We start from the raw sequence: 26,181 nt of genomic DNA, 5'->3' as shown, positions 1-26,181 counted from the left end.
TGTGCTGCATACAGGTAGTCCTCGACTTACAACAGTTTGTTTAGTGACATTTCAAAGTTACAATGGCACTGAAAAAAATGACTTGACAGTTTTTCAGTTATGACCTTTGCAGCATCCCCATCATGTGATCAAAATTCAGATGCTTGGCAACTGGTTCATATTTATGACCGTTGCTGTCTCCCAAGGTCATGTGATCACCTTTTGTGACCTTCTGACAAGCAGTCAATGGGGAAGCCAGATTCACTTAACAACATGGTTACTAAGTTATCAACTGCAGTGATTCACTTAACAATGGTGGCAAGAAAGGTTGTAAAATGGAGCAAAACCCACGTAACAAATGTCTCACTTAACAACAGAAATTTTAGACTCAATTGTGGTTGTAAATCGAGGACTACCTGTATCTCCTGATCCCCGGTAATGGAAATCCTTTTAAACATGTTTAGTTTGTTACATTTTTAACCCAAGAATGTCTGCCTTGAAAAAGTAAGAGATGCAGAAAAAAGAAAGAAAGAAAGAAAAAGGGGGGAGGCAGTTTCTGTCTGCATGTTTGTTTGTGTTTTTTTTAAAGAACAAAAATTGGGTAAAATTTCCTGACTGTAAGAATAATTAACCAGTGGGATAATTGTCTCCAGAAACTGTGGATGCTTCATTATTGGAGGTTTTGGGGAGGAGGTTAGAAATTGATAGGGTCTGAAATGGATAGAGTTTCTTGTTTCAGTAAGGGGTTGGACTAGAGGACCTCTAATGTCCCATCCAACTCTGATATTTTGTTTTTGTATGTGTGGCATGCTTCAGTGATTTTCCTTTGCATTTTAGTTTGGATTTATCTTTAATAATGCATTTGAGGTTATTCTTGTCAAAAAGGAACAATCCTATGATGTTTTATTTAACATTAACATCTGATAAATATGTGTCTTTGGGACTCATTGCTACTGCAAAAGAGATGATTAATTGCTGCATACTGTGTGTGTCCAATTTGTTTTCCTTTTCCTTGGAGCCAAGGAGGGGAAGGGAAATCTTTATAGAAAACCAATTTGGTTTCAGGGTTATAGCCACAGGCTGCAAGGCTGGATTTGAGTTCAAATCCTGCTTTAGCCATGAGGGTTGGCTGAGTGTTTTGGGGCTGGTTTATTTTTTGTTCAGCACTAGGAGGGAGGTTTTGGAAAGCCACTTCTGTAAATGTTATGGCAATTTTCCTCCTGAGGGCTGTTTCAAGCAAATGTTTTGTATAAATTTTTACTTTGTCTGGTTTGGTGAGTGGGGGAAGGGGGAGACAATCTTTTGTCTTCTTAGCTATCCTGTTTGAAGTCTGCCTGAGACAAAAGGCATTCCAGAAATGTTGGCCCAATGCTAATTGGTGAGCCTATGTGCTTTACCTTTTAAAATCCTGAATGTGTTATTTACAATAAGTTTATTGAGTTATATTTTTGTAACATGGTATCTAATCAGGCTGAAAGGGGGAGGAGAAAGAAAAATGTGACAATTTTTGATAGAGCTTCCATGGACAAGTATAGTCTATCTACAGGACAAATGATTTTTTTTCTTTCTTTTCTTTTCTCCACTTTTAAGTTGTGGAAGCAAATACATTTTTATGTAGCTTCCCAGTTTTGTAAGATCTTATTCTGGGAATTATAAAGAAATGGGAAAGCATTTTTTTTGGGGCAGAAGAAAGGATTGAGGGTGTCTAGCAAATAAAGCCCAATTGGTATGAAAGGAGGTAAAATATCTAGGATATATTATAGTTGAAGGGGAAAGGAAAATAGATAGTAAAAGGATTGATTTATAGTAGATTTATAATTACCAAACAACAAAAATGGTCTTAAGGGGATTCTGTGGTTATCACAAGGTACTGCAAGAATGGTGATCCAAAAACTATATGAGGGGAATCATTGGGGAATTAAAGCATAGGTAGAAATGTATTTGAAATTCTATGCTACCCGTGGAATTTATAGGATAGCCCAAAGCGCTACAGAGGGATGTTTGATATGTAAAAGGGTTAATAAAGGGTTAAGGCTCCCAAAGAAGAGAGACAAATAGCTAAATGTAGAACAAGTACTGGGGTCTCTGTCTTCTCTTTGACAGGAAGGCTTGGTGGCGCAAACAACTCCTTTAGAATTTCCAGTCCATAAGATCCAGCCGGGACAGTGGGTGCTGATTCGTAAATGGAAGGAGGAGCTTCTACAACCAAAGAAGGGAAGTTCCTTATATTAAATCTGCTGTCCGGAGGGCTGAGAAGGGTTGGACTCACTACACACGAGCAAAGGTGGTGACTGGACCTGAAAGAGGTTGGACGGTTATTCCAGGACAAGGACTGAAAACCATGTTTAAAAAGACTTGAATGGGTAGTGGACCAGAACCCCTACCTATTTTGAATATCTCTATTAGAATTTCAGGTGACCCCAGACGAAGAACAAAGATGTTGGTGGTGACTCATGAAAGAAGTAAAAGTGGTTTGTTACAAATAAAGCCAATAACTAAGACAGAAGTCATACCATTAGAAACTGAAAACGTAGAATTGTAAATTGTAAGAATTAGGTGGTAAATGTATATCTTTTGTTATTGTCACTGTGATTGCTGTAGCTGTTATTATTGTTGTAATTGTGGACCAATTTGTGGGTGTGAAATACTGTGAAATAATCATGAGGGGTGGATTCTAATTCTAATATTACTGAAGACAACACACCAGAGCAGCCTGGGAAATAAAGGTAAAAATTTGTTTGTGGGATTTAAAAGTAGAAGACAATCATGAAGCAGAATGGATATTGCAAAAGGAATCAGGAAAGTGGCTAAAACTCCTGAACAAAAGTATGAAAATATGTGGAGCGATTGGGGTTGGTTAAGTAATTGGTTTCCCAACACTGAATGGTTAAGACAAATGTTTCTTGGCCTAAATTTTTTTAGTGGTTATAGGACTTATGTGTTGTGCATGTCTGCAATGTATTCCTTTATGTGGATCTACTTTAACCAAAGCTGTAGGAAAAGCTTTTAGGAAAGTCTTAGGAAAAGAAGAAGTTATACCGTTAATGGTTATAATATTTTCTAAGTATGATAATGAAGACCTTTCAGTGTAATAAAAATTAAAAGGGGGGATTTGATAGAAGTAAAATAAAGGTCTTCAAAATTTAATATTGAAAGAGACATTTAAAATTGAATTTGCTGCAGCGGAAATTTACTGAGTGGAGAAGCTATGATGGGAAACAGGAAAGGTTAACATAAAGAAAGGATGTAAAGGAAATATGTAGGCAAAAATAGCTGGGTCTTAGAGTGGGAAAGGAAGAAGAAAACATCTGTAATAGAAGATAACTAGCAAAACAGGAAAGAACCTATTTTTCTAAGAAGTCATAAAAAAGGGGGGCAGAACTCAGGCAACTGAGCATGCACAATTAATTGATTAATATTAACTGACACACCTTGCATAAATTATCTTCTAATTTTAATGTACATGTGATGTATGATTTAGTATGTAGCAGGAAATATGTAGGAGGCGGTCAGAAAGAGTGTAACCTCATAGTATCTCAGCCAATGGGGAAAGAGGAGGGATGTGGCGGCCGGGACAAGGGATGTATAAAGAAGGAAATATTTTGGGTTAAAACTTTGGAGAGAACTAAGCTTTGATAGCTTCTCTCCCCGCTTATTGCAATAAACGAAACAAAAGGCCTTCACTGTGTCTTGGCTGGTTATTGGTCAGGCGAACTTGCCTCTGGTCATGAAGGAAAGTAGCCAGAAGCACATAACATTATGGAAAGCGTAAGTAAACTAAAACTAAAATATTTTAAAAAATGTATAAATAAAGTTCATCAACACATTTAACAAATTCAAATTAAACTTTACCATATCTTTCCAATTATATTTTATTACTTGCTAATATTCTTTTTACTTCAGGGATAGGCAGATATAATAAAACCTTAAAAAGTCAAAGAGTTATATATGCACCTTTTATAATTTTGTAGCTAATGGATAATCTTCCCAGCTGTTTCATGTAGATATTGAATAGGATTGGGGATAGAATCAAGCTCCGAGGCACTCTATACTGTATAAGAGGAGGCTTGAGCCTGCTAGCAACACCGATTGGAGGTGGTAGGAAGATCCACCTTATTTTAAGTCCTCCAAAGGTCATCCACAAATGCAACCAATAGGGTTGCCAGGTGTCCACTATTTGAGTGGACAGTCCACTTTTTTCACATTATGTTCACTATTTTTTTTCACAAAATAGTGGTCATTTTTTTTTATTCAAAAGCTTTATGATGAAGTGGTACGTAATCTAAAGCTGTACAGTCTACTTTTTTTACTACTTAACCCCCCCCCCCCCCGCTTGTCTGCTATTTTTTGGAAGCAGACCTGGCAACCCTAGCAACCAATGCTGTCTTGGTATGTGTCAAACTCACTAGGTAGATCAGACAAGGAATCAACTGCACAAGAAGGCTAAAGCTAGTCTTTTATTGAGAGGGGCTATATCTACCCATTTCATATTCATATGAATTAGGGAAATGTCTGACCCTCTTCTGCAGATTTCCTGCTTGTTGTACACTCAAGCTATGCTTTTCTGCTTGTCACCTACCTCCATCCTCTTTATTCCCTAGATTATTATAACCCAGCCTGAAAAGAGTCTGGATCATTTGCTTTTTCCTGGTTACCCAAGAAGCTATGCAGTATCACTTCTCAACAACTGTCCCCCAAAAGGAAAGATTGGAAACTGGATTAAAATTGTCCAGTACTATTGAACAAGGATGACTTCTTGAGGAGGGAATGGACCATAACTTCCTTCAAACAGGTGAGACTACCCTATCCTTCAAAGAAACTTTCTCCACTGTTTGAACCCAATTATTTCCCAACTTGACTTATGCTACTCCATGCTACTGTTACAAATAGCAGCATATATGCATTTATTTTATAATTTCACCATATTAAAAAGGAAATGTTTATTAGAATTTTTAAAAAAGCAAAATAACCTTGAAATCTCATGTTAAAATTGAAGATGACAATTCCTTCCTTGATACTGTGAGCCACTGCTTGCAGTATTCACATATTGCGCTAAGCCATAATATTATTATCCTGTTTATGACAGAATGTTATTGTGAGCCTAGCCAATGATGATTTATTCAGCAAACCAGTGTTAAACAAATCAAGCTGGGTAAATATCTAGCATGAAATCTTGGGCTACAATGGATCAAAATACATCATGTCATCAGATTCTACAACCCTTCCCCCCAAAATAGCTAGTAAATGCTAGTTAGTTCTTGAACTTGAAAAATAATACTTAAAAGTATCACCATGTGTTATATCTTAAGGTTGCAATTTACAATTGGAAGATATGTATCAGAGACAAACAATGTATGGCTTCTCTAGTGATCCAATATGGGGGAAGAGATATGATCAAGCAAAACAAATACTGAAACAGAGTATTTTGACATGGCATAGCAGTGAGACCAAGGCAACATAGGTCTTGGAAACTTGCTTTTATTGCTAAGCCAGCTGACTATAGGTAGTCCTTCCTTACCTTCCATTCATTCAGTAACCATTTTAAATTACACTAATCTGAAAAAATGGCCTTATGACCTGTGAACAAAGTTATAGCTGTTGTAGTACCTCCGTGGTCATGCAATCAAAAATTGGGTTCTTGGCAGCCTGCCTGCATTTATAACCTCAGGGGCATTGCAGCTCCCCCCCCCATCTACACTTTTGGCTGCCTTGCAGTGGCAGCAGCGCTAGGACTGGACTGAAGTAATGTCTCAGGGTGTTCAGCAATCTCAGTTAGCTAACTGCCACCGACCCAAGGCTCTACTTACAGTAAGACCTGTTTCCACTGACAAATGCTGCTTCAAACCTCATACCATCCATAAATCCTTAATTTCCCCTACCACCCTGCACTACACTGAATATGCCGGGGGCCAATTACCTTTGCTGTTTTTCTCTAGTTGCTGACAGTCATGTCCAGCTTGTATGAGGCAGCTGCTAGCCCAGACATTACACCAGCACAGTTACTGTACTATAATTCCATATAGCTGCTATGAAAAACAACAAATGTTGTCCAACACAAATGCAATCTATCCATAACCCTAAGGTTTTTTTCTTCTTTCTTTCCCCCCCTGTTATTGTGGTTTTCATGTATTATGGGGAAATTGATATATTTTTATGTATTAAAGCTGGTCTATGATTGTGATGAAGTTTATGTTACTAATCTCAGACTATCAATCAGCCTATTTCTCATCTGACCATTTAAAAAAGAGATGGAATTACAATTTTAGTAGTCTAAGGATGTCTGTCTTCCCCATTAGACCATTTAGACATTGCTTTGACAAAACCAAGGTCTGCTTCAATAAATATTGCATTTTTATTGCATGGGAAATGGTTCTTAAGTAATGCAAAAAAGTTCAAAATACTGGAACTCTTGGGAAAAATTGTAAGAAAATAAAGAGGGTTTTTTCCAGTCAAATTTAATTTTCCAATTTAATCTACAGTTCTGGGATTTCCTGGTGATAGGTCATCCAAATACTAAAGAGGACTGACATTGCTTTAAGGAATCAACCAAGGTCAGCCAGATGCTTGGTGTTTACAACTAATCAATATACAATGTATAGTATCAAATAATTATTAATTTAAAGCTGAAAAAATACACTGAATTATAAATAAAAGATAAACATTTCAATTGCACTGCAGAAAAATGCAGTACCAACATAATAAAACTATTTAATAATTCTGATTTAACTAAACTTGCTATTTTGAGGAGATCAAATGTTCTGCAATTTAAATTATACTATAAGAAGCTTCCCTCAATGAGTTTATGGGGAAGGCATGTATTTAATTTTTTTGTTTTTGATAGATTAGATTTGAAGACAGACAACACATTTCATCTAGACTGATGACTTTCATATATGTTGAGTTGCATTCATGATATAATGTTAAATTTTATTATTTTCAAACAAAATACATGCTTATTCCAAGGCAAATATCAAGGTGTATTTTTTTACTACAAACTATAAATTTAGTTCAGGACATTTAGATAATATTTATATTTCTTTCTTTATAAATAGAAGACATGCATGTATCAATTTCTGCCCAAAGTCACATTGAAAGCACACTTACCAAATATAATGAAGTAAAATGCTGAATCCAAATTTGTTTAAGTACTGGATTTTCAATATAATAATTTGGATCTGCATTTTATGATTATAATGTATATGCTCAAGATTTTTCAATCATTTTCTGGCTCTTTTATGGAGGGCTAAGGCCAGGATGAACATAATATATTTCTGCATAAACACATGAATAATTGCAGCAAGAATGATATAAAGATGTGGTAAAAAATAAAGTGACCAGCTAAAAGTTAGCAAATGCAAAGCTCTACTACTTCTATTCATTTGGATAAATTTGTATATTAATAGTAATACTCAAGTGTATTTCTATGATCTATGCTTTGTCATAATACCACAGCCATGCAATCTGAATTATTTGCTAGAATTAAATGAATTATGAAATGTCTGATAATTTAACATATTGATTTATATATTTTGTATCTGGACTGAAAAGTCATTTAGTAAAACAGTCAGCATCTAAAATGTTCATATGGCATCATATCTGAAGATGGTGGATGATAAACTGTTAAGTTAAATGATATGAATAGAAAGTCTGAAGAGTATTATCTTCAAATCCAAGATAGTATGATTAATAAGAAAAATAGTAATACCTGTATTCACCAAGAGTTCCATCATCTTCTTTCATAGGTTGTATTTCTGGATCACCATGTGCATCTTCTTTTTCTTTCACTAAAATATGCAAAATTGGACCTTTAAAGATGCCATTCATAGAATTTAAACATACACTAGAACAGGGGTGTCAAACTCAATTTCATTGAGGACCGCATCAGCATTGCGGTTGCCCTTGGGGGGGCGGGTGGGTGTGGCCAGGGTGGGTGTGGCCTACTGGGTGGGCGTGGATGGAGTGGGTGTGGCCTATTGGGTGGGCATGGCCAGCTCTACATCGTTCACGTCAAGGGTGCCTGTGGGCCTGGGCAGGAGTGGGACAGATCTGAGGGTCTCTGGCAGAAGGGGGTGGGACCAGGCAAGTGCCAAGGCATGGTCCACTGGAGGAGCCTCACCATTCCTCTCAGGCCATGCGGGGGGGCTGAATGGTGGTACGGGCTGCCTGGAGCCGTGGGCAGCAGAGGTCAAACCCCTGGCCTGGCCCTCGAGCACCCGCGGCATCAAGCCCAGCCCCATTTCCCCAGCTGCACGTAGCTCCTCCTCAAAGCTGCTGCTGCTGTGCTTGCTCTCCTTAGCCAGGTTGCTGGGTACGAGGGCAAAGTCAGAGGTCAGCCCATGGGAGGAGACCTGGCTTTGTATCCAAAGTTTCCTTAGCAATAGGATGGGAGACCCCCAAGATAGGCCAGGAGGAGGAGGCAAGGGTATGGTAAAAGGGCAGCAGGGCAGGACTAAGGCAAGACTTCCCTCAGACCCTCCCTCTCCTTCTTTCCTTTCTTTCTTCCTAAGTACAGAGTGGTGGGAAAATATTTGAGATGAGGGAGGGAGGAAAAACAGGCAAGAAACGCAGCTGGGGAGGTGTCACCCTTTGTGAGGAATGAAGAAATGCACCATCACCTGGAAGTGGCCAGCACATGGCCCTCACCTACTTCACATATCTGGCTTGGTGGGCTCTGGGGGAGGGGATGCCATGAGCAGCGTGAGAGTCAATGTTACCCGCGCAATGCCGGCCAGCCCCCAGCCTGCCCAGTTTTGGGAGGCAGCAGGGCGCTCTCCTCACAGTGCTGAGAGGTTGAGCCGTGTGGTGCAAAGCTCGCCAGCTTTGCACCTTGCTGCCTGCTGAAATTGGGCAGATTGGGAGCTAGGCAGCATTGCACTTCTCATCAGTTTTGCGCCACCTGGCTCAGCTCTTGGCGCTGTGAGGAGAGTGCCCTGCTGCCTGCCGAAACCCCTCCCCCAGAGCCCATCAAGCCGGATATGTGAAGTAGGCGAGGGCCATTTGCTGGCCACTTCCAAGCGATGGTGCATTTCTTCATTCCTCACAAAGGGTGACACCTCCCCAGCATGCACCCAGGGGGTGGGACCGACGCGGCAGGGGCTGATTCCTCGCTGTTTCCAGACGGCCTTGTGGAGCTAAGACTGAATGCGTTTTAGCATAGATGGCCACCACAAAATTGTACATTGGCTCCCAGCCGGCCTGGGCCAGGGCCAAGGCAGCAGGGGCCGTTCCCTCACTGTTTCCAGGATGCCTTCGTGGGCCACATGAAACCACTTTGCGGGCCGCATCCGGCCCCCGGGCCTTGTGTTTGACATGTCTGCACTAGAACAACCCTTATATATATATGCCTGTCTCTCAGTTCTACAAGATTGTCATACCACAAAAAGACCAAAACTAATCTTGCCGGTCCAGTATTGCTTGCCCTTTTCTTTTCCTTATACCCAGGGAGACAGAGCCAGCCTAAGTCTCACTGTAATACTTTCTCTTCACTTTTGGCTCAAAGCACACTTCGGCATCTGCTGTTATCAATACTTTCTGAACTGCTTCTTCAAGGTTATCTTCATAGCTCCATACATACAGCAAACAGCAATTGTATTGCTAGCACATTAAATTAGGCGTTCTTAATTTTCAAAATTTTTACAGTCCTACTGGAAATGGGACAATAGTTAGCTATAATTGGATTGTTCAGAGTGAGTGCTTCAGATTTTCTTTTTTATCCCATTGTGTGTTGAGCCTTCTCTCAGTAGTGGGCTAAAATGTTACAGCTGGTCAGATGAACAACAGAATAGTTGTGACTTTGAAACCATATTTGAAAAAAAAATTGAATATTAATCGAAGTCAAAATTAATGAACTATATACAGGTAGTTTTCTAGTTATGACAGTAATTAGAACTTAGAACTCTGATGCTAAGCAACACGGTTGTAAAACATTATGTTACATGACTGCATTGCTTAGTAATGAAATTACAGCAGTCCAGGACTGTTGTTAAATGAGGACTATGTGGGTCTGTAAATGACTCCATGTGACTATGACTTTGGACTACCTACTGGCTTCTCCATTGCTTTGCTCAGAATCTCAATCACTTAACTGTGATGGCCAGAACTCCAAGAAACTGTCCTAGTCCCCCTTTTTAACTGTATTATAACATTGAATAGTTGCTGAATGAATGGTTGTAACTTGAGGACTACCGGTAGTAAAGTCAAGCATACTTAAAGATTTATTTCTTATATTTTGAATATTAGCAGCAGTAGTAGAAATATTATATTTAAATAAAAATGAACATTTCCTTTTTTAAAGATTAAATCAGAAGATCCAAAACTTACCTGGGTATTTTCCACCTTTATTTCTCTTTATGAAACAAATAATGAGCAAAATCAAGATGAGAAGAGCAACTGCACACATAAGACCAATGAACCATCCTTGAGTAGCAATGTCAACCTGCCGACTTGCCTTTGCTAAGAATGAAAAAGAGGCATTTATTCGTACCAGTTCTGCATTCTTATGAATTAATTTACATCACAATTATAAACAATATATTTTGGTCTTTTAAAACCATTTGATAATTTTGTAGTATTGTTGAATTTTAGATATTTGCATTTTAAAATACTAAATGTGTAAAAATAAGTATCCTCTCCCCTTATACTTGCCCTATTTTTCTAATAAAAACATTTGTGGCAGTGGTTTGAGAATTGTCCTTTGGCCCATAGTTGAATGTACAAATAATTATCCTGGAAATATTTCTCACACATTTTAAAGAGCTTTCAGCGTGCACTAAATAAGGAAATGTATGTAGTCAGTTTCCTTTCTGCTCAGAAATCTATGGTTTAGGGGTAGTTTAGTTCATTTAATCCAAATAGTGCAATCCTGGAATCTCTAGCATGTATACACTATTGAAGCAGCGACGTCTACGCTGGCTTGGGCATGTTGTGAGAATGGCTGATGGTCGGATTCTGAAAGATCTCCTATATGGAGACCTAGTGCAGGAAAAGTGCCCCAGAGGGAGACCTGAGCTGCAATATAAGGATATCTGCAAGAGGGACCTAAAGGCCTTGGGAATGGACATTAACAGTTGGGAATCCTTGACCTCTGATCGTTCAGCCTGGAGGCTAAAGTTGCAGTATGGCCTTCTCCAATTCAAAGAGACACTTGTATGGCAGGCGGAGGCAAAGAGGCAGTCCCGGAACCAGCGAAATCTGGGGGCTGGACAGGGGACAGATTGTATCTGCCCCCCCGTGTGGAAGGGACTGCCATTCTCGAATTGGCCTTTTCAGCCACACCAGATGCTGCCTTAGGACCTCTTTCCAGAGCACGATACCATAGTCTCTCGAGACTGAAGGATGCCAATGATGAGTTCATATAATAGAACCAGTTACACTGAATTGACTTTCATGTAAAAGAGTGCAATAGAATTTCTAATATAGTTATAATATTTATGAATTGTTCAAATTTATGCATTTGAAAAAGAGATATCATATTTTTATAAAATATAAAGAGAACAAAATGGTTTTTTGAGAAAAAATGGTTTGTCTTTTAAAACACTAACTTTAAATAGCATAATATGAACAAGGAATGTTTAATAGGTTAGAGAAATTTGAGCTTTTCCAAACATGCAGTTATTTGGTATTAAAAATACAATGTCAAGAATTAAAGGAAGACATATACATTTTACATTCAAATGCAGTATGTAATGCCATGCCAACTATGGAAAACAGTACATGCTTAACATATACTAAAATATAAGCTACGATAACAACTTACACAGTTTCCAGTATTTTATTTTTGTATATTCTGGTAAAGGCATATAGAGTTCTATAAGCCACTACTATTTAAATTGCATAACTACGTGTAATTTCACTATATATATAGTCTGCTTCAAATCCATAGAGTATTCTCTCTGAAAAATACAAAAGCTGCTAATACAGGCAAGTCATATGAATTTATTCTACTGTACTTAAATCAAATCATTGCTAAAGTAAATGTTAAACAGAACTCTTTTCAGAAGCCATAGAATGGCTTTTTCCTGTTAAGAGTTAAGGAAATAGCTGTTGGTTTAGATTCAGAATCAGCGTTGAATGTCGGTGAAAAGATTCTACTGCCCAAGAGAAGTAGGACTGATTCCTATTGATTCTTTCCTATTAGTCAACCCCCTCTGCAACAGTTTATCTTCCTCTGATATAATAATATGGTTTGACTAGAGAAGGAATGGCCCATAAAACACTCCTGTCACTTCCACTTTCCAATAATAAAACTTTGGGAAAAAACTCAAATTTATGCAAATTTTAGAGACACAATGTGTTTTTGAGGAAGATAGGAAGATTCTTGAACTTCTTCTATTTTATTGTTATGCTTTCTTGAATCCTGAAATACATCTACAAATTTCAAATGAAAACTAAAAAAAATGACTTCCAAATTTCAGAGTGGGTTTAGCTAGATATCAGTCAGTTCCATTCAACAAAGAAAACTTGATATCCAAATTATTGTAATTTAAAGGAGCTTGGATTTTATATAATTTGATACACACAGAACTGACAGAATCTAAGGTTTTTGTATAGCTGAGATACTATTGAATCCTTCCAAGGCTTAGATTTTTGATGGGTTTAGGGAAAAATACTTTTTTAAAAAATGTGCCAAGCGTATTCAAATATTTAGAGGAATACTGCCATGTTAATTCCAATGTTGGCTTATTGATCCTTGTCACCCAGCCACTCTTTCAAATTTCCTCTCTATTCTCCATCCTGTAAGCTGGGCATCTGTAACAGTGTTGACAGGGTACAAAGAATTTGGGGAGTTGTACAGTAATGCAGAAAAGGTACCCAACCATATTAAATAGTATTTCAGGAATAAAAATGCTCTGAGGTAAAGGGGCTCAGACATTTTTTACCTACAATGACATGTTTCAGCTTATAGAGTTATCTATAAGTTATAAGCCTTGGATCTAACCCATTATTTGAAATAATATTTAGATGTTGAATGCAAGGGTTTTTCTCATGCCAGTTCTTTTTTTTGCAAACAGAAGAAACATTAGTTGGAGAACAGCATCCTGTACTTCTCTTCACATATCAAACAACCAACATACATTGCTACGAGCTACTGATCTAAAACATCATTTAAGTTAGGGGTGTTGGACCATTCCTGATAATTTACTTTATTTTACAAAATTAAATTTAGAGATATAATTCCATTTATAAACACCAGTGTCCACGCAGTATGATGCTATGAAATAGTGAGTGAATGAAAATATTTCAACACTATGTACTACAATACACTTCTGTTACACATGTTTTTCAGCAGAGGTGGGCAACCTGCCAGATGATGAAGCTCTTAATTCAGTTTTCTAGCAATTGTCCTAACCTGCAATTTAGGGACAGAGCAAGAGCCAGACAGAAAGAGGAAAGAGTCAGGTATCAAACAGAATAAAATTGAATAGGTGGATAATCTGACACCCTTTTACCACTGGTTCCATCCATGGCTTGTGACTATTAACATACAGTCCTGCAGATTATTCCACAGGACATATGATAGAAAAATATTGCTCCCTAATGCTTTATGAGAATATGTGACACTGAACAAATGCCATTCAAATATTTCTCATACAATCTCTATGTCTCTAAATATTATGTTTCAACATACAGTATGTAAAAAATTGACATACAATGACACAATAAAGACTTTGAACAAAATAGTCAATACTATATACACTATTTACATTCAATAAACATTACAATTTTGTAGAGGTTTTGGATACCTTACCATTAGAAAAAACTGCTAGTAGTGTTTAATTTATTCAGACTTCACTATTTTCAAACATTGTTGAATTTCATCATGAAAAAAAGCATACTATATAGAAAAAAATGTGAGGATTAGAAAGCATTTTTGAAAAGGAGACATGAGAACTATGCCTTCTCTCAAAATGAATGGCATGGATACCCATTGTGTGAACAAAAACAAGTTGATGTAGTTTTGAGTTACAAATTTTAAAGAGGCAAAGAAAAGACATTAAAATGTGTGAAGAGAATATGGCACTATTTTGAAATGCCAGCACTTAATATATCACAATTCTGAATGGAAAGCAGAATTGCATATTGTGCCTCACCTGGACCTGTCTCAAACACAGCCTCTGAGCTCCTAAAACCAGAAAGACCCTCAGCACCAATTCGGACTTTATATGACGTTCCTGGTGTTAATCCTTTTAAGAGAAAGAAGCTCCGAGAACCATTAACATTTTCTTTTTTCAATTCTTCTTTGCCTATAAAATTTTTAGGAACACAGCATTTGTATTCATTCATTCATGGTGAGATATCCTGACACTTTGTGATAGTTCAGATACTGATCTTTAAAATATTTTTTCTTAAGACAGAGCATTGAGAGAACTATGTTCTAAATATTTTATTCTTCATGCTATTCTGCTCAAAATTGCACGAAGAAGGCAATTGGATGGGATAATAATTTTAAAGCATCTTTTGTGTATTATAATAGATAACATTTTCTATTTATTTTCTTATACTTTACATCAATTATGCTTACCAAGAAGGGAAAGGAATCACAATTAAAAGGACAGATTCTCAATCAACTTTTATAAACTATAGGTTTGTCCAGATTCTTCCTTTTCTTTATTAACCACAAAAATAAGCTTGCATCTTATTTGGAACTGCTAAAAAGCTGAAGTTTTATGCAAAGGTGTACCCACTAGGAACCATTTCCTCACATGGAAACTGGCAGATAAATAGTGAGGCAGCAATTACATATAACTTCCTCAGAATATCACAAGTGAAGGAAGACCAAACTACAGATACTCAAAGTCTTTTATTTCAGCATGCCTTAGTTAAATGTAGATTAAAATATACACTGCTTGTACACAGAATGTATTCCACAGTGAGCATAATTGCATGTTGCTAACCAAACCATACTAGGAAAATTCTATTCATATGTTCCATGTATTTTAATAGAAAAATACTAGTTTAAAAGGAACGAACATTCCTTTCACAATCCAAAAGCTATGTATGTCTTTCATGGGGCAAATAATCTGCTAATTTACTTCCGAAGAGAAAGAAAAATTAATTCAGTCTGTTTTGTTGTTTCTTTACCATTAAAGTGTCTTGTAGGGACAGGCATGCTGTGTCAAACAAGAGTATTAAAATTTTAGTAAGTGTTTTTGGCAGAAATCCTAAGATAATACAAGAAGTCAATGTTCTATGTACTGCGTTAAACACAAGTTACTTCCACAAAATCTGACCCCTTAAATCTGTGTCCTAAAAAACAGAAATAACTTTAGAAAAGCAAATCAATACTGGATCCTTTTCTATTATTATAATACATTTAAAAGAATTCAATGAAATGTCTTCTTACTGCCTGCCACACCATATTCAACATAAATGTTCTCATGAACTGGACCCTCATATTCCCAACTGATATTGGCATATGTTTCAGCAGCTGCTATCGTAACATTTTTTATCCTTGGATACACTGGCTGCACTGAATATACAAGAAAAAAAGAGCAAATTATTAAAGGCTGCATGTATTCAATGCTGTCTAACTTCATTTATCTGAATTTCACAAAATGGAATGGGTAAAACAATTTATTGTGAATTCTTATGTTTAGAAATTCTGCTTAAACATAATTAATACTTTCTATCTCATTTCAGTTACCAAACATGGTTCTCCTGCAAACAGCATCAAGGAGACAAACTTTCTTTCAGTTCAAAATGAGCTTATACATCTGGGGTTCCCAACCAGGGGTGCGAGATGATATTCCAGGGGGTGTGAAAACTTTCAAAATTATAATGTATATGCATAATTTGTTGCCGTTATTTCGAACTTTTGTAAGGGGTGCAAGAATATATCAGAAGCATTCTAGGGGTGCGGGATACAGAAAAGGTTGGGAGCCGCTGTTATAGATGGAAGCCTCCAACATAATTTGAAATTATGTGTATATATGTTTGCATGTGTGCACACACATGTGCATATTTTATGAACATGTATATGTACTTACTGGATGACTCTGGAATTATATGTGTACTTATGGGCTAAAAATGGAATATTCAATGTCCAAAATTTACTTTTTTCCAGTGGACTAGGATGGACTAGCCTGTACGAAAGCTATGCAACCTTACAAATAATCAAATAATTTGACTGCCTGACATCATTGTGAAATTGATTGTGGTACAAGGTTTGCCACCAACTATATTGTGAAGTATGCAGATGATACAACAGTAGTGGGTCTTATTCAGGATGACAAGGGTGCTTACCGCAAGGAGGTAGAGGGTTTGGTGAACTAGTGTAATAAAAACAGCCTTGTTTTAAATATAGGAAAAACTAAAGAGATTATCGATTTCAAAAAAGGCAGGCACAGCTACATACCTCTGTGTATTAATGATTCATCTCTGGAGGTGGTTAGCAGCATCATGTTTCTGGATGTGCAGCTTACAAGTAGGCTAGCTTGGTCACTCAACAGTGAGTCACTGCTGAAGCAGACACAGTAGCATCTGTATTTTCTGCATCGCATGAGAAAAGTACATCTTCCTTCCCCCGTCCTTACCACTTTCTATAGAGGGACAATCGAGAGCATCCTGTCATATTGCATTACTGTCTGGTTTGGAAGCATTATTGCTTCGGACAGGAAGGCAATGCACAGAGTGGTGAGCATGGCAGAAAAGATTATCGGTAGTTCACTTCCTTCTATTTAGGACATAGCATATAAGCATTGCTTGAGCAGGGTCCACAATATCGTCTGAGACACTGTCACTGTGTAAGAAATTTTATGAACTGGAATAGACATAGCAACAAACCAGCCAATGAGAACTGTTTTTGATTAAGACACAGTATTGGCTGTGTAAGGCATGTGATCAGCCTAGGTCTGGGATATCTTAGTCTTCTCTGTGTGTTGTTCTTTTTTTGATCTCCAAGTTAAGAGTTGTTGATGTTCCCCAGAGCTGAATGAAACTGTATGTATCATGTTTATATATATATTATAGATAAAGTTTTTCTAAACTATGCCTCCTGCTCATTTTGAATGTATGCTTATTTTTTGGGCTTATTTTTGCGCTGGGTGAGCTGTAAACTCTAACAGACACTACTCATCCTCTTCATGACCTGTTTTCTTTGTTACCTTCTGGGAGGAGGCTTCGTGGTATCCAAAGCAGAACATCTAGATTCAGTCACATAGTATCAACCTTCTGAACTCTCAAGTTTCCTCTTTCCATTATGTATTGAATAGAATAGAGCTGGAAGGGAACTTGGAGGTCTTCTAGTCCAGCCCCCTGCTCAAGCAGGAGGACCTATACCATCTCAGACAGGTGATTGTCCAGTCTCTTTTTAAAAACTTCCAGCGATGGAGCGCCCACAATTTCTGGGGTAAGCTGTTCCACTGGTTGATTGTCCTCACTGTCAGGAAGTTTCTCCTTAATTCCAGGTTGCTTTTCTCTTTGATCAGCTTCCAACCATTGTTTCTTGTCCTTCCTTCTGGTGCTCTGGTGAACAACCTGACCTGGTCTTCTTTGTGGCAGCCCCTTAGATATTGGAACACTGCTATCACATCTCTCCTATTTCTTCTTTTCTTTAGACTAGCCAAACCCAAGTCCTGCAGTCGTTCTCTGTATGTTTTGGTCTCCAGGCCTTTGATCATCTTAGTTGTTCTTCTCTGAATTTTTTCCAGACTCTCAACATCTTTTTTGTGATATGGTGACCAAAATTGGCTGCAGTATTGGAGGTGTGGTCTTACTAGGGCTTTATAAAGTGGTACTAGTACTTTGCATGATCTTGATTCTATGCCTCTGTTTATACAACCTAGGATTCTATTAGCTTTTTTGGTTGCTGCTGCACACTGCTGGCTCATAGTTAAGTAATCATTCACCAGGACTCCAAGGTCCCTCTCACAGTTACTGCCTCCAAGCCAGGTCTCGCCCAATCTGTATTTGTTCCTTTGGTTTTTCTTGTCTAAGTGTAAGACTTTGCTTTTCTCCACATTGAAACTCATTTTGTTGGATAGAGCCCATTGTTCGAGTTTGTCAAGATCTTTTTGGATCCTGAGTTTGTTTTCTGGGGTATTGGCTACTCCTGCCAGTTTGGTGCCATCTGTGAATTTGATGAATTCCCCTTCAATTCCCTCATCTAAGTCATTTATGAAGATATTGAAGAGTACTGGGCCTAAGACGGAACCTTGTGGTACCCCACAAATGGACAGTGATTAATATATATATATATGTATGGGTGTAGGTATATACAGTATATGTATGTATATAGCATGCATATATGTGTGTTATGTATATGTATGGGTATACTTTCTTTTGAGAGCAGGCAACAGAATTTCATTTTTAATGTGTTCCAGTGTACTCACAGTAAAAAATGACAATAAAGGTTATCTTAATCTTAAATTATGGAGAAATAAATTATCAAACAATATGTATTATCTTATAAATATGGATATGAGCCTTGTTGGATTAAGTGACATATAAATTGTAGAGAACAAAAAAGTAGAATCCCATATTATAGTCTTATTCCATGCAGGAGCTACTGCTGTAGACACTGAAAACCGTAATATGAAGAACATTCTTATATCATTCTTATGAGAAATATAAAGGAAGGAAGGAAGCTTAGCTGCTTTAATAAGAGGACCATATTTGGTAGCTAATAAAAGGTAATTATTTTAAGATCGATTCCATTCTGAACTGCTGGAGAATTAGTGACTGCAAGATTATCTGACATAGTGTATATGATATGAATAACCAAATTATTACTAAATATGACTAACACCTTGAATACATGCTTAGTGAGATAATTAAGCATATATTGAACTGCATGTTTATTTATTCTAATATCCAATCAGATGTTCCTAAAACAATATTCCAAAATGGAGATTCTACATGTAATGAAAAAATGTAAAAACGTGCATTTTTCTAGTCTCATGCCATTTTCTACATTTCAATATTTCCTTTTAGAATGGTGCATTCCAGTTGTTTCTATGGAATGTTATTTTGATAAAATAAATAGTAATACCCTTATAAAATGTTGAAGGTGCAGTATGCATGATAGATGAGATTTCAAAAGGGTTTTCTGAATATCCTTCATCCAACAAAGCAGCAAAAAAGAAAACAAAGAAGAAAAATATTGATATGGTAAATATGTTTTAAACAACACTTTGCCATCTACTTTCTGCCCTTTAAGTAAACAGAACACATAAATACATAAATTTCCATAAAGTATGACAACAGAATAATAAATAACAAAATGAAAACAGGAAATAATTTTATAAACTTTTTAAAAAGACAACCTCTAGTTCTAGCACTTCAAAAACTACTGCATGAAATCTTCTGCTTCTCCTAGATAAAAAATTCATAAGTGAGTCCCTTAAAGACTTACTAGAAAAAGAATTTGTAGTATCTTAGGTAGACGTGATTACCAAATAACAATAGAACTGTCGACTTACAACAATTTGTTTAGTGACTGTTCAAAGTTACAATGGCACTGAAAAAAGTGACTTGTTATCGTTTTTCACTTATGAAAGTTGCAGCATCTCCATAGTCATGTGATCAAAATTCAGATGCTTGGCAACTGACTCATATTTATGATGGTTGCAGTGTCCTGGGATCATGTGATCACCTTTTACCACCTTCTTACAAGCAAAGTCAATGGGAAAGCCAGATTCATTTAACAACCGTATTACTAATTTAATAACTGCAGGGATTCACTCAAAAACTGTGACAAGAAAAGTGGTAAAATGGGAAAAAAATCACTTAACACGTGTTTCGCTTAGCAATAGAAATTTGGTGCTCAATTGTAGACATAAGTTGAGGACTACCTATACTGCTACACTTGAATTACACTTAATTACTGAGATAGCTGAGGATGGCCCTAGAAAAGCAAATACTTAGAATGTGAAAATGTATTTAGAAAGCATAACAAGTTTCTCCCCAACTGTACCTATGTGACTGGGAAAATGTTGAAAATGTTCTCTTTTGTTTCTGAAAGTATTCCTTTAATATAACTTTGAAATATAACTTAGGTTTAAGTTAAACTTGCTTTTTCAGTGATGAAATACAAAATATCTACAATAATAAAATTAAATTCTACTAAAAAATGCTGTAAAAGTAGATGCATATAATTTAACTTATTCAATTCAACCATCTTGAATTGTTGATAAAAATAATAAATGTGGGAATAAAAAAACCTAAAAAAAGATTTTATTGGCCAATAAAACAGCTGCCCTGTTGTCTAATAGCATTCTGGACTAAATTGACTTTTGGTCTTTAAGGAATCTGCAACATCTACGGAAATAGAGTGGGAGAAAAATTACCAAACAGCTTAGTACAAGCAACATGAAAAAGAAATAAAATAATTTATTCATGGTTTATTGTTTCTATTTTTCCCATCATCTTTATTTCACTGGCTCCAGTTCTTGCACTATAGGGATATTGCAATTCTTTGGTAAACATTGTAACTCAATTCTGATTTTGACAATTATTTTAGAAATTTTAAAACGTATTGCTTTGTTTATTGTATAATAGTATATTAGCAAGAGAAGAAATTTTGAAGAAATTTTGAATGAATTATAAGTGCCATAAAATGTTAGGATCGCTTTCTTACTTTCAATTATTAAACTATATATCCACAACACTTAATTCCAATGAAATAATTAATACTGGATAAACAGGTAAAATGATATTGATATGGTTTAGAAAACATTTTCTAGCTACAAGGTAGCAACATAATGCTTGACCGCTCCACAGAAATTTAGCATCCAGTTTTAAACTCTAAAGTGGAACAAGTCAGGTATATAGGAATATTTGAGCAATGAAGCTAGAAAAATATCTTGGAAACCACTGAAGATGGTAGAAATATACAAAGCAATCGGAACATTTTTAGGATTCCTTTCTAGCAAACATTTTATTTATACACATATTCCTTTCCTCTTTTCCCTGTACCTATCTATTTTTTCCCTGAATCTGCTCTGAAATATATCTTTATAATTAAGAACTATTTTTGAGTCTACAGAAAGAGGTAGAAGAAACAAATTTCCATCCATGGAAAAGATTAACTGAATGGGTTCAATGTTTTCTTTTGTTACATTACTATTTAAAAGAGAAGAATAAAATACTATCAACTATTACCTGGAATGAAAAAAATGAAATAATATTCAGCAAGGCATTACCCTACTTTTTATTAGTACTTACATCTTAGTGAAATATTTTAACAAACTTCAGTATGTATCACATTCATTAATGAAACAGTAAGAAAAATTATATTAAATTACTGAGCAGCTTAGTTCTCTTTGGAACAGTAATGTGTTTTACAAGTAACAATCCTACATCAGTGTTTTATTGGTACAGTACGCTGAGGAGGTCAATAATAAACACGAGGATATGTGATCCACTGATAAAGAGTGCTGCTGAATTAAAACTTCCAGCCCCCTTGTTCAACAATATGAAATACAGGTCAACAACCCTGGAAGGCCACGTATTTACTATCCTTTCCTTACATAAATAAGAAAATACTGCTTGTAGCAACTGCCCTCCTTGGTTAATCTGCAAGTTCCATAATCTTAGAAACAAATAGCCCATCCCAGCCTATCCAAGCAGTGTAACTAGAGCAAAGGGAAACAAAATAGTTATTGTCACTTAGTCCTTTCCAGTAAACTGAGATTGTTTTGTTCAGCATACACAAAAGATAGGTGATATTACATACAGTGAGGGAAAAACTATTTGATCCCCTGCTGATTTTGTACGTTTGCCCACTTGTTAGCAATCACAGAGGTCAGACATTTCTTGTAGTTGGCACACATCTCAGGAGGGATTTTGTCCTATTCCTTCTTTGCAGATCCTCTCCAAATCATTAAGGTTTCGAGGCTGACGTTTGGCAGCTCAAACGTTCAGCTCCCTACACAGTTTTTCTATGGGATTAAGGTCTGGAGACTGGCTAGGCCACTCCAGGACCTTAATGTGCTTCTTGAGCCACTGCTTTATTCCCTTGGCCATGTGTTTTGGGTCATTGCCATGCTGGAATACCCATCCACAACCCATTTTCAATGCCCTGGCTGAGGGAAGGAGGTTCTCACCCAAGATCTGATGGTACATGACCCCGTCCATCGTCCCTTTGATGTGGTGAAGTTGTCCTGTCCCCTTAGCAGAAAGACACCCCCAAAGCATAATGTTTCCACCTCCATGTTTGATGGTGGGGATGGTGTTCTTGGGGCCATAGGCAGCATTCCTCCTCCTCCAAACACGGCAAGTTGAGCTGATGCCAAAGAGCTCAATTTTGGACTCATCTGACCACAACACTTTCACCCAATTCTCCTCTGAATCATTTAGATATTCATTGGCAAACTTCAGACAGGCCTGTACATGTGCTTTCTTGAGCAGGGGGACCTTGCAGGTGCTGCAGGATTTCAGTCCTTCACAGTATAGTGTGTTACCAATTGTTTTCTTGGTGACTATGGTCTCAGCTGCCTTGAGATCATTGACAAGATCCTCCTGTGTAGTTCTGGGCTGATTCCTCACCGTTCTCATGATCACTGAAACTCCATGAGGTGAGATCTTGCATGGAGCCCCAGACCGAGGGAGATTGACAGTTATTTTGTGTTTCTTCCATTTGTAAATAATTGCACCAACTGTTGTTGCCTTCTCACCAAGCTGCTTGGCGATAGTCTTGTAGCCCATTCCAGCCTTGTGTAGATCTACAATCTTGTTCCTGACATCCTTGGACAGTTCTTTGGTCTTGGCCATGGTGGAGAGTTTGGAATCTGATTAATTGCTTCTGTGGACAGGTGTCTTTTATACAGGTAACAAGCTGAGATTACCTGTATAAAAGACACCTGGGAGCCAGAAATCTTGCTGATTGATAGAGGATCAAATATTTATTTCACTCATTAAAATGCAAATCAATTTATAACTTTTTTTAAATGTCTTTTTCTGGATTTTTTGTTGTTGTTATTCTGTCTCTCACTGTTAAAATAAACCTACCATTAAAATTATAAACTGATCATTTCTTTGTCAGTGGGCAAATGTACAAAATCAGCAGGGGATCAAATATTTTTTCCCCTCACTGTATCCTACACAATGTGAATAGTACCTTTACAGCTAGCAGTGGTAGCAGGGTGACTATAAATAACTTAAAATGTAAATGCATTTGCACTTTCAGTTTTTATGTAGCAATCAACAGCACAATTCGGTTTTATCAAGCTTATCAGTTATTTTGGTAGATTTAACATTAGCATTAACTCCTCCCATGCTATGTAGCATATCAGCCATTGCTGATCTCAAGGATGAGGAGGAGAGTTAGGGATTGGGCTAGCAAACTGTCCTTGTAAAAATTATAACCACTATAGAAACATATATATCTCCATGATATATAATGGAGAAAAAGAATGAGGCAGCATATACTGCTCTGGTTGTTTGAACCAGTAAGTGAAAAACTTTGTTAAGGCAATAGATAGATCCTTCATAAATACTATCTTTTTAGGACCTTATTTATGGAACTCTACTGTTTCCTCTTATCACCAACTCTTTTTTAAATATAGAAAACTGGGGGGAAAGCCACACAATCAGTATTTACTTTTACTTGCAATTATATCCAAGGAATAAGAGTATGAGTAGAGGAAAATAAAAGAACACTAGATAACTACATTACTAGTTACACAGAAAGAAATACAAAAAGACAATTATAGTACTAATCTATTCATAGATATTAAAGCATGAAAGCAAGCAGTTAAATGAAAAGGGTTAGGAATTAGAGAATAAGAAATTAAACAACACATTGATTTACAATAGTGAGCTTAGAAACAAAAAACAAAGTTAGTAGGCATGGATTTATTTTAAACTACTAGTCTTTAACGTATTTATTTTTTTCAACAAAGCATTTCTTAAGTACTAAACATTCAGTCTTACAATTTATGGATATATAATTAGTGGAAATGTTCTCTCAAACTGCAGGTAATGGGACTTCCATGAAAGATTTTACTGTACACAATAATAATAATATCCTAGCAAACAATGTGCAAACACTATGCCAGGTTAAGAAATATTACACTCAACTATCTATTTAATTTGGTCTTAATAGAATATCAAAGCCACTTTTTTGCATTTGCTAATGTGATTAGGTTTTTAATCAGGTATTTTCTGCTGCATATGTGATATCAAAAATATTTTATTGAGGTCTTTTCATGGAATGCTTATCTGCTATTGTTCAGGATCTTAAAGACTGATTTTAGTTTTAATACCTATAGTGTGGTACATGAACAGTGAATATCTCAACTGATGTATTTGTTTATTTAATTTAAAATTCTTAAATTTATTAATAATTTATTCATTAAATAAATTTATTCATCCATTGGTTGTGTACAATTGGCAGTTACATTACTGGGGTTTAACAAAATTCAGACAGATACCTCATGTTTATTCCCATGAGCTCTAAAGCACCATTCAGCCTTAGAATCAACAGTGCTGCAGAATCCTAGAATACGTCATAATAAGTTGTTTGCTCTAGGCCAGGGGTAGGCAACCCAAAACACTCAAAGAGCCACTTGGACACGTTTCCCACCGAAAACAAAACACTGGGAGCTGCAAAATCCTTTTGATATCTAAAATGAAGATAACACTGCATATATTCCTTTTTTACCTTTAATATGTATGTATGTATGTATGTATGTACGTACGTACGTATGTATGTTTGTGTTTGTGTGTGTATATATAAAATAAAAGTAAAAAAGGACATATGCAGTGTTATCTTCATTTTAGATATCAAAAGGATCTCTCTCTCTTTCCTCTTTCTCTCTTTCCTCTTTCTCTTTCCTCTTTCTCTTCTCTTTCTCTTTCCTCTTTCTCTCTTTCCTCTAACTTTCTCTCTCTTTCCTCTCTCTTTCTCTGTCTCTCTCTCTTTCCTCTCTTTCTCTTTCCTCTTTCTCTTTCCTCTTTCTCTTCTCTTTCCTTTCTCTTTCCTCTAACTTTCTCTCTCTCTCTTTCCTCTCTTTCTCTTTCCTCTCTCTTCCTCTCTTTCCTCTCTTTCTCTCTTTCCTCTCTTTCTCTTCTCTTTCCTCTCTTTCTCTTCTCTTTCTCTTTCCTCTTCCTCTCTTTCTCTTTCTCTTTCCTCTTTCTCTTTCCTCTCTTTCTCTTCTCTTTCCTTTCTATCTTTCCTCTAACTTTCTCTCTTTCCTCTCTTTCTCTGTCTCTCTCTTTCTCTTTCCTTTCTCTTTCCTCTCTTTCTCTCTTTCCTCTCTCTTCCTCTTTCTCTCTTTCCTCCAACTTTCTCTCTCTCTTTCTCTGTCTCTCTCTTTCCTCTCTTTCTGTCTCTCTTTCTCTTTCCTCTCTTTCTCTTCTCTTTCCTCTTTCTCTCTTTCCTCTAACTTTCTCTCTCTCTCTTTCCTCTCTTTCTGTCTCTCTTTCTCTTTCCTCTTTCTCTTTCCTCTCTCTCTTTCCTCTTTCTCTTCTCTTTCCTCTTTCTCTGTCTCTCTCTTTCTCTTCCCTCTTTCTTTCCTCTAACTTTCTCTCTCTCTTTCCTCTCTCTTTCTGTCTCTCTCTCTTCCCTCTTTCTTTCCTCTCTTTCTCTTTCCTCTTTCTCTCTTTCCTCTCTTTCTCTTCTCTTTCCTTTCTCTCTTTCCTCTAACTTTCTCTCTCTTTCCTCTCTCTTTCTGTCTCTTTCTCTTTCCTCTTTCTCTTTCCTCTATTTCTCTCTTTCTCTTTCCTCTTTCATCTCTCTTTCTCTCTTTCCTCTTTCTCTTTCCTCTCTTTCTCTTCTCTTTCTCTTTCCTCTTTCTCTCTTTCCTCTAACTTTCTCTCTCTTTCCTCTCTTTCTCTTTCCTCTTTCTCTCTTTCCTTTCTTTCTTTCCTCTCTCTTTCTCTTCTTTCTCTTTCCTCTCTCTCTCTTTCCTCTCTTTCTCTGTCTCTCTTTCTCTTTCCTCTTTCTCTCTTTCCTCTCTTTCCCTTCTCTTTCTCCTTTATTTATTTATTTATTTATTTATTTATTTATTTATTTATTTATTTATTTATTTATTTATCACATTTTATACCCCGCCCTTCTCCTAGTGGACTCAGGGCGGCTTACAGCCAGTTTAAAACAAAACAATCAATACAATATACAAAATTTAAAATGTAATTAAAAAGAAATATTAATATGGGCCTTTTCTTCCTTTTTTTAAAAGTTATTTAAAAACCAAATTTAAAATACCCCTTAGGCCAGTCCTGCCAGCTGAAATAGCCATGTCTTGAGGGCGCGGCGGAAGG

General features: G+C 36.7%; 1 protein-coding gene across 1 annotated transcript in view; it reads right to left on the bottom strand.

Annotated features, from left to right (window-relative positions):
* Window positions 1–26,181, bottom strand: part of NRCAM (neuronal cell adhesion molecule) — an 88,682-nt gene that overhangs the window by 6,305 nt on the left and 56,196 nt on the right. The window contains exons 25-29 of the mRNA XM_029284515.1: window positions 18,968–19,034; window positions 15,323–15,448; window positions 14,070–14,222; window positions 10,300–10,431; window positions 7,685–7,763 (exon numbers count right to left, since the gene is read on the bottom strand). Of these exons, the coding sequence (XP_029140348.1) occupies window positions 7,685–7,763; window positions 10,300–10,431; window positions 14,070–14,222; window positions 15,323–15,448; window positions 18,968–19,034 (557 nt within the window). The remainder of the gene's footprint in view (window positions 1–7,684; window positions 7,764–10,299; window positions 10,432–14,069; window positions 14,223–15,322; window positions 15,449–18,967; window positions 19,035–26,181) is intronic.

This window comes from Protobothrops mucrosquamatus, unplaced genomic scaffold, assembly GCF_001527695.2.
Source record: "Protobothrops mucrosquamatus isolate PMUCROS unplaced genomic scaffold, P.Mucros_1.0 scaffold675, whole genome shotgun sequence".
Classification (NCBI taxonomy): Eukaryota; Metazoa; Chordata; class Lepidosauria; order Squamata; family Viperidae; genus Protobothrops; species Protobothrops mucrosquamatus.
Note: the sequence above shows the minus strand (reverse complement) of the source record. Positions and strands in the feature narration are given on the sequence as shown.